This window comes from Notothenia rossii (assembly GCF_949606895.1).
Source record: "Notothenia rossii genome assembly, chromosome: 7".
NCBI classification, from domain to species: domain Eukaryota; kingdom Metazoa; phylum Chordata; class Actinopteri; order Perciformes; family Nototheniidae; genus Notothenia; species Notothenia rossii.
This window is the reverse complement of record NC_136905.1, coordinates 8454044-8472221: the sequence shown is the minus strand read 5'-3', so window position 1 is coordinate 8472221 and position 18178 is coordinate 8454044. Positions and strand designations below refer to the sequence as shown.

Here is an 18178-nt window from a genome sequence, read left to right as displayed (position 1 = left end):
TTATTTAATGGGTAAATATTTCAAAATGTATTTCAATTTTCAATTTTGCATTGATTTGGGTATTTATTAATCGTATAGAGGTTTCCTTTCATGTTCTCATTTATCCTATTGACGGATTACAATATGAGTTGCAAATTATTTTACATTCTATTTGGCTCATCTAAATACCAACCAATAAAATATGTTGTGTTTCCGACCATTTATCTGTGGTTTAAGTACTTAATTGCTAATATCTGGTATGAATTTCTGTTTTGTAATGTCCTATAGTCATCAATCAATGACACTTTATATTTCCATGACACTTTTAGTCCTCCATAACTACGGAAATATCAGCCCCGGTGGTTTATCTCTACCTGGGCTCAGTGAGGAGAGATATGCAGTCTAACAGCGCCCTCTTCTGGCTGTAAAGGTACATGACAACTGGAAGTTCATCTCCTAAATGAGGTTTCTCCTGAAAGTGATGTATGATTTAAGAAACATGACAAGAGACAGGGAGGGGATCATCTGTACAGTTTTTGTCTCCTGTTTTATTTGGATGAATGAAACACTTTCAGTTACAAAAATGACTTAAAATGAACAACACTGTACAATGAACAAGTAGAGTTATTTTTCTTCTTTTTTTTTGGTTTTCAAGATAAATACACTAAAAGGCTAACTTGCTACTACAAGGGAGAAGAGGGGGGAAAGAAAGGGGATTAGGAGGGGGAAAGGGGGAGGAAGAGGAGGGGGGGCTGCTCACAGGATGGAAGACACACACACACACACACACACACACACACACACACACACACACACACACACACACAGAGGGAATTGGTTTAAATTGGTTTTAGAGTTGCATAACAAATAGAAAAAAGGCCTTTTATGATAACAAATAAAAATATATTCACAGTAACACAGACTGTTGTGACAGGGGGAATTAAAGCTATAGGAAGTTGGCAAACGGTACGTTACAGTTGACAGGTCATGTGTGTGTGGGGGGATCGTTGTTGTCCAAAGAACAAGGAATCTTTTTGTGTGTTTTTCTTTTTTAAAACACACCACACCCGTCCCATTTATCCAGCAACCCCCACATACGTACATGCACACACACACGCGCGCACACACACGCGCGCACGCACACACACACACACGCACACAGGGGTAAAGGTCAGACAGGTATGACGCTAGGACCACACACTGGGTAAACCAAATGAAAAAGGGGGGAGGATGGGAGGGAGGGAGGGGTGATGACGAGCAGAAAAGACAAGAACTTAAGAAGGATCAGAACAGCTACAAAGATACCAAGAGAAACTTCATTATCATCATCATCATCATCATCATCACCATCATCATCATCATCATAATTATGAGAAGATTATTTTTCCAATGACAAATACTTAAAAATATACATTTCATCATCATCTTAATTATCAATATTATTATTATTATTATTATTATTCCCCTTTGGATAGCTGAGGTTAGCGCTTCAAAGACCGGCGCGCTAGGTGACGGAGGACTTAAACAGAGAGTAAACAGGGAGATGGAGAGAGAGAGAGAGAGAGAGAGAGAAGTGGAGTAGGTGGAGGCAGAAGGTCAAGTTAGAGCTCTTTGGTTTTATTCTTTAACGTCTGACTCGCTTTGCTGTGTTGCTGGAGGAAAACCTTTGGACTAAAGCTGTATTGTAGACGAGAGAAAGACAGAGAGGAGAGAGGGATGGAGGAGAGGGGTGTGGAGGAAGAAGAAGCAGCTTGTTTGTTGTTGTTTTGTTTTTTGGCTCTGCTCCCCGTGTCTCTCCTTCTGTTTCTTATCTTGACATGATTCAATTTCAAGCACTGTTTCTTGCGTTTCAAAGGAATAGTTTAACATGTTTTGAGGTTTTCTTGCCAAGGTTTGGATGATTGATTGACACCATTCTCTCATGTCTGTATGACAACAACATGGAGCTATTTTAACTTAGCTTAGCAGGGGGAAAGAGCTAGGATGTCTCTAATGAGGTGGAAATGATGACTCACTTTGCTGACTCATATTGTTTTGTTCACTTTAGCACAAAGATATGTGGTCACTGATCAATTGGTTTGTGTCTGTTTTTCTAAAAGAAACGTGAGTGCATCAAATACACAGCAGTATCTAAAAGCATCCCCATTAAAAACTCTTTCATTCTGTCTTCGTTAAGTGCCAAGTTTAGGGTTAAAGTCGTCACTTAAGTACAAAACAACATCGAAACAGGAAGTGTTTTCAAGATGAATAGCCCAGGCAACGCTGATTTGCAACGGTGCCATCACAGCATTATTATAGGCTATGTCGGCAAGTTTTTACATTGAGCGAGGAGCTCCACTGCTAGAAGCTACTGTCTTAATACATTCAGTTTAGTTTCAATATAATATACAACAATTATTTATATGTACGGAACAAAATCTGCCTTTAAAGCAAAACATTTTTAGTTAGTTTGTTCAGAACTTATATTAGCCTGCAAGAACGATAGCTTGGCCCTACCTTCCTTCCTTCTTATCTAACTCTTGGCAAGAACATGACAACACTTAATTCCCCAAAAATGTCAAGTTACTCGTTTAAAACTCATTTTTTAAATGTTGTAAAAGGCCGACTACGAGCCAGATTTTATGGAGAGAGAATGATTAAAGCATGGAGGAAAGAAGAGTTTCTGAACGCTCTCTGAAGGTGGACATCAGGGTTTTAGGGAGTGTGTACATGGTGCTGGATCCCATGGCGGGGCATTAACTTTGGTATCATTCACTAAGGGGGTATCCCAGCCGGAGAGACCAACACTTCACACCCGGTCCCTCAAACCCTAACGCTCACTAAAGAAGAGCCTCGTCAGAAACATCCTCCCATTTCCTCTGAATGCTGAAAGAGAGCAAAACAACAAATGCTTCTTCTAAACCCTCAACATACACCGGGTCTTGAGAAGTTTTTGGATGCGTCACCTAGCATCAGCGGTCCCAGCCAATCCCCATTGACCTGCCCTGCTGCACCCCTGATTCACATAAACTATTCAATATGCCCCCTCATCAGGCAAGACCGAAAGGCGAGAGGGGGTTTTGGAGACCTTATGGGTAAAGCTGCTCTGTAGCAAGAATCTAGAAGCTTTTGAATTCAAAAAGATTGATCCAGATTAGAGTCTAGATTTGCACCAAAGAGCAGATTTACAGTCCGTGTTTGACAGGGAGGAAGCAGCGAGGGTCAGATGTGAGGAGAGGGCTGTGCTCAAAGCTCAACACAGACAGCGGGGGGTGTTTTCCAGAGGGACAAGGTGTGTGTGTGGACCAGAGCTTGAACCAGTGCAGCCCTTTGACCTTAAATGGCAACTTCTGAATCCCTTCCATCTATTCCATGATCTGTCGACTCCCAGATCAATCCCAAACCTCTGTGTTCACACCTCGGCTTTACTGCGTCTGCTCTCAGGCCACAAATCACACTTTCCACACATAACACCTTTATTCCCACTCGAACCCCGCATTTTAAAGCATTCATCTATTTGGTTTATCATCAAAGAATATGAGGTATATGATGAACTATCTCTCGTTTACACCCTACAGTGGATGAAGAAAAAAGTTTTAAACAGACGTCTAGAAAAGTGGAAACAAAAAACTGGAAAAAGAGACAAAGTAGAGGGTAATATACGGGTTTAAAAATCCAGAATCACCCTCTTGCCTCCTGTCATGTAAAAACCGCTAGCCCCAGTTGCTCTTCTTCTTTTGTGTTTTTGGTTGCGTAGCTGTAAAGCTTTCAGTGTGTTCTCCCTTGAGAGAAGATATCAAGAAGAGGCAGAACAGCGTCTTAAAAAACACCTCATCCTGCAGTTTCTCACACATTATATTTATGCATTGGAACAGCAATTAAACTAGCCATTTCTGTCCCATTATCAGGAGAAACAACGTCCAGAAAGCTTCTATCAAATGCATTGTTTATCCTGCTGATGATGAGGTGTTTGCCACACAGTGCTGCCTCTCGTTCCTGTGAGTTTCCCCTCCCTTTAAGAGGAGGAGCACATCTTTACGGCTGACCATTCAATCCGCCATATTCTCGTATTAAGTCCCGACAGGACCCGTGGTTGCATTTCTGGTATTATTTGGTTTAAAGAAGTAGGAAAGAACTTCATCAGGGGACACAAAAAAAGAAAATCCATCACAAATACATCCCAGGTTATGAAAAAGCACCTCTAGAAATAAATTAACAAATAAATAGCAAGCAAATAAATCAACCCTATCCTGAATAAATAGTACAATCAAAAGTCTAAATCATCATTAATAAGGAAAAAAAAAAAGTCCAAAGAGAGATAGTTAACATTTTTGGTCTAAAATCAAGTTATTATCATCAATGTTTTTAAGGATCTTTTTTTTTTCTCAAAGTCTTTTTTGTACGTTTTTTTCTTTTTAATACATTAGCGATAAGTAAGCAGTAGAACATAGATCTTTTTTCTACAAAATCTATAGAAGCACTAACAGATACATTCCGTCTAAGAGTCAATGTGGAGAACAGGTTTCACCTTTCGGGTGCGAACCCCACATCTAAAGTTTGGTTCGTGAAACGATTCTCGCGTGTCGACTGTTTTTCTGGTGTGGATCAAACCAAATATTCTTTGGATACGCTTACGTCCAGCTCTCAGAAACGTCAACCTGACTGAGGCCGCTGTGTGTGTGAGTTATTCTGCGTCGGAAGTGCCGTCTCTGGGGTCAAAATGAATGACAAGACATCACTGCAGACCCTTGTTTCTTTTCTGGCCTCCCAATAAGTGCAGAACAACGCACAGTTTCACCTCAGACAGATCGACCCCGTTTTTATTCCCTCGTGGGATTCCTCTACTGTGTTTGGTTCGGTTCAGTATTTGGTTTTTCAAGGTTTGCTATTTGTTTTTGGCTTTTTGTGTGTCTTTTTTTTTCCTCTGCCAAGACAGTCTGTTTCTTTATCTAATAAAAATCTGGAAGCTAAATTTTCACAGTATTTTTTCCAACCACCTGATAAAAATCTCTAGCACGACTACGAAAAAAATAAGGAGCTCTTGTAGTAATAAGTAAGCGAGTACGTTATTCCAAATGAGTAATAAGCACTAAAGTACATTACATAAAACGGCATCAAGAGACACAGCAGAGATAAAACAATCGAAAACAACCAACAGAAAAATAAAAACAGATTTTTTTTTTAGAAGATTTCAGTTCAGTGAGGTCATTTGCGTTTAGCTCCATCCAGGACCAGAGAGCTGGGCTGGAGAGAGAGGCAGAGGAGGGGAGGAATTGTGTGTCCTTCACCTGTCTGTCTGCCTGTCTATCCTCCCTCCATCCATGCTACACAGTTTCAGAGAGGGAAACTCTAAAGCTCGCAGACAGACAGACAGACACCTGCACTTTGTCCTCCTCCCCTCCCCCCTCCAGCCACATTTGGTTAGGGTTTCTTTTTGGTTTGTCATTCCTTGGGTTGTGTTTTTTTTGGTATGGGTTTATTTTTGGTATCCTCTTACAAAAAAGAAAAAAAGAAGCCTGCTCCCGTCACTACGGTGCATCCCTCCTTCATCCCGCCCTGTCCCTTTCTTTCTGGGGGTTTCGGAGTAAAGGATCAGTTCCCTAAATAAAGCTTCCCCCGCGGGTTTTTGGGGACGGGCCAGGTGGAGGGGATGACACCAAAGAGGGGCTTAAACGTCCTGCCCCTCCGTGTGTCTTCATTGTGTTCAAATGTCCTGGCGGAGGCTCTTTAGCCCGGGCCTTGAGAATGCTTTGGTTTCCATTTGAGAATTAATGGCAGTCTGAGGTGGAAAATGAAAGTGAAATGTGATCGATGGGGTGATGATGGAAACAGACGAACATCAGTAAACACGTCTAGACAGACAGGTGTGTGGCAGGACTGTGACTAAACTTGCCTTTATTGACTTATTTATTCTTCAGTCTCAATGGTTATTACTTTTTAAATGTCCAATCAGAGCCCCATTTCATACTTTCACTGCTAACAAACGTTTTTTTCCAGTGTGTGAAGTTTTCCAGGGCATGTTCATTTAGTCACGGAGGCTCTGGTAATGGGGTTATCTTTAAGAGAATGGTCTGATTAAGAGCGCTAAATGTTTAGGTCTTAATCAATTCAGCCACACCTTGACATCAACTCTATTTTTGGATCTACGGCACTTGGTGAGCTTCTCCTCACCGCTGTTTCTGCAGAATAGTCACACTCAACACAAATAAACACATGATGAAGACGATGATGATGATGACACTGATGATGATTCAAACGCTACAAAAGAAGCGGCAACAATAAATAGGAGTTGGATGGGAAATGACACTAATAAATAATTCAATCCCAACTCTCAAAAGTGTAAAAAAAACAAACACACTAAGCCTCTGTCAAAGAAGAAAGCTATTCTATGCTCTTGGAACCAGAGGTAGGTAAAGAGACTAAGACGGCGATCATTCAAACACAACGTCTGGACTCGCTCAGAAACACTCTTTACAAAATGACTCAATATCTAGCATGAAGAGAGACACGTGAGCTGACAGACGGGATGATCGATGGTGGGATGGGTTGGTGTTGGTGTTGGTGTGTGTGTGTGTGTGTGTGTGTGTGTGTGTGTGTGTGTGTGTGTGTGTGTGTGTGTGTGTGTCGCAGTAGTCCTGGTCCTGGATAGCTTCAGTATTTACACGTCCTTTGAATAAAGCTTTTCTCTCCGTATTTTTGGTTTTTGGTATTTGGGATTTTGGTATGGTTGTCGTTTTTTTTTTCTTTTTTTGTCATTGTGTATTCTTCCTCCTCTTCCTCCTCAGGTAAATTTTTGGTTTAAACTTCTCCTCCCTTCTCCTCTTCCTTCAGACCCGCAGCTTTTCGAAATAATAAAAAAAGGGAAAACGTAAGCACAGCCCTCCCCTCCATCTTTTGTTGTCCTTGCCGCCATTCCTTTGTCACATAGTAAAGTTATCTTTTGTCATTTTTGGTTTATGCGCTTCGACATTCTTCTCTGTTAAAGAGTCATTGGTTTGTTTTCCTTTAGAGAGAAAGAGATGTCGATATCACGTGTTTTTGACAAAAAGGTCCCACGTTGCCTCCTCTCCGTCTGTTTGGATAGATAAAGATTTTTGGTTTCAATCTTCCCCTTTCCCCCCCTTCTCCCCTCTTTCACTTCTTCCCTCCCTCCCTCTCTCCTCTTTCATTCTGTGTATTTTTGGCATCGAAAGACTGGGAGAGAACGAGAGAGAGAACCATTGCGAGAAAAATATCGGAAGAAGAGCGCAAGAGAGAGAAAGAGATAGCTTTGGTGTGAAAGGCGAGGTTTCCGTTTCCTCCTTCCTCCTCCTCCTCCTCCTCTCTGATTGGCCGTTTGGCGAGGTCACTCAATCTTGGCCCCGCCCAGAGAGGTCGGGCTGTGCGCCATTTCGCTGGAGGAACAGGAAGAGGCGGGGCTTGAGCAGGGGGAGGGGGTGCAGGGGGTGGGGCTGATGCTGCTGGCCAATGGGAAGGCTTGGGAGGCTTTGGCTACGGCGCTGAAGAGTCCGGGGTTCTGGCTCATGTGGAGCAGGGCCGGGTGGTTCAGGAAGAGGGAGGAGGGCAGGCCCCCGTGGCCCCCCCCCAGCATCAGCTTACTGGCCCCTTCAAGACTGGAAAGGGGCAGCTGGCCACCACTGGCTGCTAGAGCTGAGGGAGGGAGAGAGAGAGATGTTGAAACATTCAATAACTGGGATGTGATTTATTGTAATTAATGGTACAGTGCATGCTTTTCAATGGTTATACATTGTGTGTGTAGGCGGGTGCTCGTGTGTGTGCGTAAGACAATTGCTGTTTGACTATTCCTTATACCAAAGCACATTCCTTTTATGTTTAAACCTACTTTAAAAAAACGTTGTATTGCTATTTTATTTCTTTTTCTGAAATATTTTTGGACTGTTTATTTCTAGTGTCTTCATTTCTCTTATGTACATTGCCTTGTTTGTTATGCTGCTGCAACGCAAACATTTCCTAAATTGGAATCAATAAAGTACTTTCTATCGTTCTTTCTATCTATCAATCTATCCGCCCGTCCGTCCATCTATCTATCTATCTATCTATCCATCTGGTCAATAGTTTGAAAATGTAAGAAGCAATCCCTTCTGTCCCCCACAAAGCACCTGGGTACAAATTTAGAAAGACCCAAGCATCACCCTTCTGAGCAACAGAAGTAATATTTCTGCATATATCTAATCAGTTATTTTAAATTGGCTACAGGATGTGCATATGTCCTGGCCATGTGTGCTACATCATTAGAAAGCCCATGATGAGCTTTCCACAGAACATTAGCACTAAAATAGACTAAATGCGTGAAATAAAAGCCTCTGTGTCACCTCCCTTACAGAGGACTAATAGAAAATGCCAATATTTCACTTAGTATTTTCTGGCACCATGTATTCCTCCATATGAGGTTCTTTGTTACATTTAAACCCATCTACCTCTTTCTTTAGACACTTGAATAGGGAAAACAAATGCTTATGATTTGTCATTAACTAGTAATATTGAGCGTTGTTAGTTAGTTTGTTAATAAGTTACAGTTCACAGCCAGAACAGACGAAACGCCTGAGCTTGTTGCATTCAGCAGAAGTAGATAAAAACACCTTCTTTTAAATAAAAAGCTGAGAGGCTGAGTGGAGTTTTCTTTAGAGAAATGCACTTGTCTGTTTTTGGGAATCATTTAGGTGAGTTTTGGGAAACTGCTTCACATTCACAAAGGCCTTTTTTTTGGTGACGCTAGTATCTGTCTTCCTGCGTGTTGCCTAATATCCATTAGATAATCTCTGTGATCAGATCCAGGGCACTGTGCAGGTAATCTATTGAGAGTGGTCCGTTGTTAAGGAAACAAGGTTGATGATGGAGCTATACGCAGCGCTCCTTTCATAAGTGTAATCAAACGCACCCTATTAACGTGTGTGTCTGCATGGCAACAGCAAAACACATTCATCCTCATCGTCAACACAGCATTGAGCTCCGTTACGGCTCAGAGCGTTGTGGGCACACGGCATTATGGTCTGTTGAGGCAACTATTGGTGAAGAGACCTTTATGTCTGCCTCCTCAGTGATTCATCTCTTGGTGTTTCAGTGTCGAGTCAAAGTGGATCTCTTGGTTTCATAAACTACATTAAGTTTCAATCTGTGTCTCTTATGCAAAATATATCCCGAAGCAAAAGGAGTTTATTTAGGAGCGTTGCACAAAGTATTTTTAAGTTGATTCCTTGCCAAAGTGTTTTTCACTTTACAAACTGTCCTCCTATAACAGATGTGCACAATGGATTTGCTTCATTTGCTTCATCATCCTTTCACTTGACTTGGAGAACAACGAGAATACAAAAGTAAAGAAAGGTGTAACTAGACAGAAGGCAAGAAGGTTGTTCCCCTTTAAAAACCTGATACGTTGAATATATTTGATGTATTATATAATGGAGATTTTGAAGATAGACGGTTACAACTAAATCCTCTAACAAGTTACTCATCACTAATAGTGTTCAGTGGGTTTTTCCCTGTTTTGAATATTATGTTTTGGTTTATCCTCCTCCTCCACAGTCACCATAAAAGCAGCCATTACCAAGTGTTCCTCAACATATTTCACATTTTAAAGAGACTGGTACGTCGTAGTTTCTGAGTAAAGATACCTAAAGGAATGCATCAAGGGAATTCTTAAGTAGCTAGTCGTAGAACAAACACCAAGAGATAATCTTAAAACATCCTAAAGGAAGTTTGTATATTGATTTTATGCAATAAGTTGTTATAGGCATCCTTAGGTGAACATGTAAGCGGATTTTAGGCATGATATGTTTTATGCAACCAGGCACGGATATTGAAAGTTGTTGATGTAAGTGTTAAATGTCCATTATTAGTGCACATTTCACAATAAAATGAAGTGCATGAAACGTCCTCAGCAGCATGGTTTCCATCTGATTTCAAATATTTGATGTTGACTTTTTTCCTACCCATTATACTATTGATGAAATGAAGAGATGAAAGGCTGAGGATGAGTGAGACGGCACAGACGCAAACACTTAGCCCACACACTCACGTAAAAGAGTTGTCGCACGCACGCACGCACGCACGCACGCACGCACGCACGCACGCACGCACGCACGCACGCACGCACGCACGCACGCACGCACGCACGCACGCACGCACGCACGCACACACACACACACACACACACACACACACACACACACACACACACACACACACACACACACACACACACACACACACTCGATGGGATGGAGTCATGGATGTTGATGTCGAAATAATGTTCCCCTCTGAAACTCTTGAGCTGCTTCAGAGACTGTGGATGAGCAAACATTGGCTGTCCATTCATGCGCGTCTCCAGCTTCAAGTGCGATTTGATTCCCCCACCGTGCATAACTGTATTACTCATCATCACACTTCTGTTATTAATACATCTCTCTCTACCACATCTCATCCTCGCTGCACCAGCTGTGATTAAACCGTCGCTCTGCTGACACCCGTTGGACTGTTTCGTGGTCAGTTCTGCAGGATTGTACACTTTTTATTTTCTTATACTTCTTGTGTGTTGTTCCTTAAGTGTAGGAATGTGTGTCGTGCATGGTGAGCTTGAGCTTGTGTAGGAGTGCAAGTGTTTGAGAGGAGGAGAATGTATTTCCAGAAGATAAAAAACTCGATTTTTACGTCCTCTATGACCCTTAGTTTTTCCCAGAAATGAAATAATAAGCACCTCAGCCGTGAACTTTAAAAGTTATTCTGTTTATCATCCGTGCTGATGCTAAGCTTTCTCTTTTTTTTACTCCCTGAATAAAAACCTAATTTCAGCATGTCTCTTTCTCTTACACACACACACACACACACACACATTGGATAGTGGCCATGGGATTGTTACCGAGGAGGGCTTGGTTCATCCCTGTGTTAACTCCCATCACAGTGTTCCTGTTGTTTCACACACACAGACACACACCATACATGTGCCGGCATACACACGAACACAGACAAGCAGAGGAGAAGAGGTGAGAAAAAAAGCAGGGTTAGCAGCAAGGACAAGCGGAGGGCATATTGAGCCCTGCACGGACACAAAGAGCAGCAGTCTGCTGACAGGAGGCCGAACAGATGTAAACAAGAGGTTAGAAATGCAGGAAGAAACAGAACATCTTGGAAATGTTATAAAACACAAGAAGCCTCCTTAACCCTCTGAGAAAGCTGTGAATCTGCAACACCGATTTAAATCTAATTAAGTAGAACATTTTCAGATTAAAATGTAATTTATCGTGGCAAAAAATCTTTGGTTGGGAAATAGTTTGAAGTTCAAACAACATGGTTTCCCCTAGTTCTCTCTTTTGGACACTATATTCCATGTACATGTGTGACCTGTAGTATTGTTTCCTTTATGTTTTAAGACTATTAGGAATATATGATAATAATAAAAAGTATATTTTAAGGGATTTGGTGTTTTTTTTATGTTGCAAAAAGGCATTTGTGGGTTTCAATGTCCTCTTTAAATCAAAAGGCCCCATCACCTAATAATAAGCACATTTATCTTAATATGGCAATCTACAATGTATTTATATTGTATAGGCAGTGCTTGAATTGGAATAAAAAAGGTGCCAGTACTCGAAATCAGCAACTGTTTCAAGTCAATTTGATTTTTACAGCCCAAAAACAAGAATTTGGCTCAAAGGTCTTTACAATCTGTACAACATACGACTCACTCTATCCTTATATCTTTGATTCAGTCATTAAAAAGAAACACAAAAAAACTTTAACAGACAAGGAATCTTTTTTTTAAAAACTGAATATTTAGAAATTGCATGTTTTTCCACATCTAATCAGGGAGGTGTCCGGGGCTCTCACAGAGAACATGACGTAGCCTATACATGTGCCTGCATCAGGTCATATAGTATATCCTATAATGCTGGTGGGTTTGTCTCTTTACTGTATATTTTAGAAAGGCTCACTGTACTTAAAAAAAGTATGAAAGGCAGCGGATATGGCTAAAGCCTGACTCCTACTGGCGGCTGGTTAAATGACTCCTCGTCCCTGAGTACACCCATGCATCTTTCAGCAGGAAGGGAGAGAGGGAATTAATGGAGCTGCCAGGGAGGACACAGGGGAATAAACGCAACAAATATGCGTACCTAGATGCGTCATGAGGTGCCGGTACGCAGTAAGAAGTGCCGGTACGCAGATGGGTAAAAATCAGAAGTCCGGCTCAATTCAAGCACTGTGTATAGGTGTGTCACAGTGATAAAGTTAGGGGTTGAACTTATATATACTGTTAAGGCGTAGGAGTTAACAGATAACATACTTTATCCCTTTATATTTTAGGAAACCTGTTCAACTGCTTGTTAACTCAAATATGTAATCGCCTTGCAGCAATTCAATTAATTTAGGAATGAAAACATGCTCAAGACGAACTAGTTGAGTTCATATCGGGTTTCAGAATTGGGAAAGAAAGTGATTTACGTGACTATTAACGTGGCATGATTGAAGTATTCCTGAAACTACTGGGAAACTACTGGGATTTTGCTAGTTAATACATTTGGGTTTGATGTTCAGTAAAACACAGAGTCATGTAAATAAAATATGTGTTTAAGATGCCTATTTTCTTTAATTGAATCATCAATGCCTAATCTTTGTTTGAAGATTGGATATTGTTTGGAAGACCCACACATTTCCTGCCAAAAACATTAGAACATGTATTTGTGGCGAGCCAGAGCATCCTGTTTGCATACATGAAATTAATGCTTAGGTTTCAGAGGGTTAACCATATGTTGGTAGTGGTTCAAAAGAAGAACCACGCTTTGTGATACACTTTTAATACGCAACATACAATCTGCATATATCTTTGTGTCTCTGTCGCATTCACCTCAAGTTTGCAGCAAAATCGGTGATGTAGTTAGACACGTCACCGTTCTTTTTACCCATACGCCATAAACTGTGAACAAAAGAACCACACACACACACACACACACACACACACACACACACACACACACACACACACACACACACACACACACACACACACACACACACACACACACACACACACACACACACACACACACACACACACACACACACACACACACACACACACACACACACAGGGTTAGAGTACACTGCAGCACAGGGGAAGCAGTGGGGCCCCAAGGCAAGTTAAAGAAATCTGTGTGTGTGTGTTTACAGTGTCAACCGTTTAGCTACAAACTGCAGGTGAAGCGAGCATGGCTTGTTTATGGAAATGTGTGGTTGTATTTAGTAGGAAATATTTTTGCCTAAATGGATTCAGGTTTGGTGGCCTAATAATGAAAGGATTATTTCAGCAAAGTAAAATACTTCAGACCGTTATTTGTAAGTAGCCAGGTAGTTAAGTTTTAATTGATTCGTGTTTTGCAATCCTTCTTTAAAAAAAGCTATTATTGTCTTATTTTAGAACTAAAACCACTATAATGCAGACATATTAAATGGGTTGGTGCTGCAAACAGCGATTCATAATTCTTTTTTCTCCTAGAATTGTGCATTAGTTACTCTGGATCATTTTGGGAATACACAGATTAGGACTATTTCATCAGCAGAGGTTTAAAACAAACTGAAAACTGTATTCTAGTTTTAGATGTCAGGGAAGACATATTGTATGCATCATTTCAAACCACACATCAAACTGTATTCCCCTTCATTGTGTGGGGATGGGGGCAGAAATGTCAGGACACGACATGTAGTCTAACGTCGTTAGAAAGCTAACGTATTGTCCCTAACGGCATTCAGGAGGGGTCATTTCAGACAGTATAGTTGTTCAAATATTTGAACAATGGAGCACATGTCTCTCTTCTGAAAGGCTAGGGGGAAGCTGTACTGTACATGTTTGCACACATGAAAAGAGGCAGATTGTGTTGTGTTAAGAGGACAAAAGAGGATTTAAGGGAAAGTTTCCCACCTCGTAACAAGTGGGTGGGAAGGTTTGATTTTTCAGATTTAAAAAAGTAAAAAATATTGTCTATAAAAAACCTCAGCATCCCCATCGTCCAACACAGTCTCACGGCATTTCGTGTTATAGTCAAGAAATTAATCTATTGATTCGTGTTCACCAACACGATTTCGCATTTTTTTCCGTGTCAAACAGAACGATTTAAAATGTAAATAGTAACAAATTAGAAGGAAAAAGAGATTTTAAAAAATGCAGATTTCAGTATTCTGACACAGAACGATTTTAGAAGCAATGTATTTCTATTGGTAGTATGTTTCGTGCCTGCACCAAATTATAACAAATTAGAAGGAAAAAAATATGTCAGTATTCTGAGGCTCTGAGCCCCATTTCTTTTCCTCACGGACGGCAAAAAAACTCCGACATTATACAATTTAAAATAAAAGGGATATGGTTAGGCTTAAGGTAAGATATTGAGTAAGAAAATGTTTTTATAAACCACAAAACTTCTGGTCTTCCAAGACCCTACCGGACAAAAAGACGTGGTGCAGGCACAAAACACACTACCAATAGAAATACATTGCTTTTAAAATCGTTCTGTGTGACACGAAAATCGTGTTGGTGAACACGAATCAATAGACTCAATTAATTTCGTGACTATAACATGAAATGCCGTGAGACTGGGCTGCTTCGTCAGGTAGCTGTTCTACAAAGAGGTTTCAGAAGCTGTTTCATTCAGCAACTCTCTACATCTTGCATTAAACATTTAAAAAAAAAATACTTTTCACACTTGTATAATGCATATAGTATCCTAGTTACCCTACTGCTGCTGGCAAAATGTGACATAAATAGAACGATATTAAATCTAATCGTATCAAATAAAACAAAAACCACCGAGGTAGATAGAGGTCATTTCTTTCACACTTATGGTGAAGTGACATTTTTTAATTTCTACATTTTCTCTATAACTGCTTTGAAGCGATGTATAGTAGACACTTTGGTACCACTTTACAATAAGACTACCCTTATAAAGAATAGTTTGTAATTCATTTATTAATTAGGTTGTGAATACTTTATAAATCCTTAATAAGCTTTTATAAGACATGAGATAAACAGGGCAACTGTGACTGGTTGCTTGCCAAATAGTGAGCCCACATTTATCTGTACTGCTAAGCCTTATTAGAAATGGCAGTAACTCATTAATACATGGTGATTTGTTTCACACTTTACAACAAGGCTCCCTTTTGGCAACTATAAATATTAGTAACTCATAAATAAATGGTCATAAAGAGATGCCAAGAAACATCAAGATGGAAGGGGGGGGGATCAACTCAGTGAGCAACAGATACCCTAGGATGCTGGCTGATGAAGGAGACAAAGTAAGCTAGGTAGCCAATATAAGACTTAGCAGTACAGATAAATGGGCTCACTATTTGACAAGATGACTAAGCCTTATATTGGCTACCTAGCGTACTTCGACTCCTTCATCAGCCAGCATCCTTGGTATCTGTTGCTCACTGAGTTGATTCTCGCTAAGTAGCCAATATAAGGCTTCGTCATCTTCCCAAATAGTGAGCCTGTGTTGACGTATGAAAACTATGTTAGAACTGGTTTATAAATGGTTCTTAATGATTAATAAAGTGTTTACGAATTCATAACCTAATTATAAACCCTTTATGAAGCCTTTATAAGGGTAGTCTTATTGTAAAGTGGTACCGACACTTTTTTTCGCTGCTATGGACAATCTTGCACTAATGTACATTCCCAAAGATATTGAAATGACTGTTATTTTGTATATATTGATTGTTGTGTTTTTATGTTAATGTGTGCACATGTGTAAATGTGTCTGTTGATTGTGTATATGTATATACATATTTTATACATATTTTTATTTTTGTATTCGGGCTTGTGGGAAACGGTATTTCGATCTCTCTGTCTGTACACACAAACTGAAAGATTGACAATGACGTTGACTTTGACTTTTGATAGTACAATACAATACAATAGAATAGTAAACGCCTCTTAGCACTTGTGTTGTGTTCTCACCCTGTGTTGAGGTTGAGTGTGCTGTGGCTGGGGATGGGGATGGCGGGGCTGACTGTGCTGCGGGGAGGGGGGGTCACCGGGGAGGGGGCGGAGCTTAGAGAGGGGTGGGTGGAGCTTAGGGAGGGGTGGCTGGAGCTTAGGGAGGGGTGGCTGGAGGTCAGGCTGGAGGTCAGGGGGCAGCCGGGGGACATGGTGGTCACCGTTGTGCTGAGATTGGTCACGGCCTGGGACAGCTGGCTGGACATCTGCAGGGAGAGAGAGAGAGAGAGAGAGAGAGAGAGAGAGAGATTTTTAAATATATATTGCTGTTATATAATGTACACAGTTTTTACTTTAACTTGCCTACTTTATTTTATATTTATTGCAATTTTGTACTTTGATTTCCTATGTTTATATTTAGATGTATTTTTTTTTTTTTCAAAATGTTTACTTAAAAAATATTTTTTTCTATTTTACTGTACATTTTTACTTCTTTGGTTTATTTACAAACAAATTAATTATTCTGATTCTTATTTTTAACATTCATTAAAATAAAATCCCCCAATTAAAAGATTAACCAGCAATGGGCAGATCATTTACTTAACTAAAAGTAGTAATTCCACAGTGTAGAAATATTAAAATGTCACTTAAGGTAAATTAAGGAAGTACAAACACAACATCTACAAGAAGTAAAAGTGCTCATTCTGCAATTTCAGAATACTAAGTAGAGTAAAAAGTATAATATTTACCTCCACACACTTGAACTTGAGTACATAATAATAATAATACATTGGATTTTTTATAGCGCTTTTTCTATTGCTCAAAGACGCTACATGTTCATTACTGTCCACAACTGCTAACACGTGTAACAGTGAGGTTGAGGTTGTATATTTACCATGTGAGGGCTGTAGCAGGGCTGTTTGTGCATTTGGGGGGCAGAGGGGGGCTGGCTGGGCAGGGGCGGGGTGGAACTGCAGGGGTTGATGCGTTTCTCTTTCTGCCGGCGGTTGCAGAACCAGACCCGGATCACCTCCTTCTCCATGCTCAGCTGCTCTGAGATCATCAGGACCTCTTCTGAGGTAGGCTTCTGGTTCTGCTTCAACACAGAGGACCAGGAATTCAGAAAGTTATTCAGATAGTTATTCAGACATTTATTCAGACATTTATTTAGATCATTAGTCCAATGTTTCACAAGATGTGGTAAACACATCAACCCTTCTTCCCAGCACAAGTAGTACAAGCTGTAGATGTATGTAAAATACATATAATTTATTGCAAATGTACTCAAATACGATTTAAAAGTATGATGCAAAAATAGCAGCTTCCAAAAATGTTATTTATTTTTAAATAAAGTACATGTAACAGAGTAGATGTAATGTCATTTAAAAGCTCAAAAATACCGACGTATAGACTTAAATTACTGCCCAGTATTCAGATAATGCTTTAGAATCTCCTAGAACTCATTTCATGTTCAAAAGCAATCGTCTTTAATTGACTTTTTGATTTTTAAGTTCGTGATTTTCAAAGGAAATAATGAGGATAAATACCGTCATGAATGCGCGCTCCAGGGCCACGCGTACATTCGTCTCGATGCTGGTTCTCTTCTTCCTGCGGCGGCCAGGCATCCCGTCAAAGCCCATCGAGGAAGAGGACAGGGAGCTGGGGCTGGGCATGGTGCAGTCTAAAGACATGGTCTCTGAGGAAGAGGAACCAATCAATAAATCCATCACAAAAAGTATACGTTCATTTGCAAATGAGGCATTTTGTTATAGGAGAAACTACAGATGTAAATAGACAGAGAGGAAAAGAAACACTTGAAACAGCAATTTCATATTTTCCTTCCGGCCCAGACACTCAAATCTGAAAAACAAGTTAACAATATATTCTATTTGATTTTTACTTGTTTTGCACTGTTGGAGGAGCCTGTGACCTAAGATGTTCATTGTCATAACTACACTGTAGCTATGCACACATGAAAATAAAAGCCTTGAATCTTGAATATTGAATCAAACAATGTTTTTTGTCGAAATGTAAAGTATCTTCTGACAGCTCACCTGCATCATTGAGCCACTTCTCCAGCAGTGGCTTCAGCTTGCACATGTTCTTAAAGCTCAGGTTGAGGGCTTCGAAGCGGGAGATGGTGGTCTGACTGAAGTCGTTGCCGTACAGCTTCCCCATGGCCATACCCACATCTCCCTGGAGGAGGGGAAGGAGAAGAAGAACAGTCAAAATAAAATCACATACACTCTTAAAGGTCCCCTATTATACTGTTTCTAATCA

At 40.4% G+C, this 18178-nt stretch overlaps 1 protein-coding gene across 6 annotated transcripts in view; it reads right to left on the bottom strand.

Moving 5' to 3' along the window:
• Nucleotides 1-495: 495 nt before the first annotated feature.
• pou2f2b (POU class 2 homeobox 2b) overlaps nt 496-18178 on the bottom strand; it is a 55867-nt gene continuing 38184 nt past the window's right edge. For 2 of the 6 annotated variants that reach the window (XM_079692096.1, XM_079692100.1), the window contains 7 exons: nt 17953-18094; nt 17446-17594; nt 16794-16991; nt 15920-16164; nt 12815-12883; nt 10835-10881; nt 496-7608 (listed from right to left, as the gene is read on the bottom strand). In XM_079692096.1, the coding sequence (XP_079548222.1) occupies nt 7304-7608; nt 10835-10881; nt 12815-12883; nt 15920-16164; nt 16794-16991; nt 17446-17594; nt 17953-18094 (1155 nt within the window). In that variant the 3' untranslated portion in view covers nt 496-7303. Of the gene's footprint in view, nt 7609-10834; nt 10882-12814; nt 12884-15919; nt 16165-16793; nt 16995-17445; nt 17595-17952; nt 18095-18178 lie in introns of all 6 variants that reach the window. The other 4 variants (XM_079692095.1, XM_079692097.1, XM_079692098.1 and 1 more) reach the window with 4 other exon arrangements.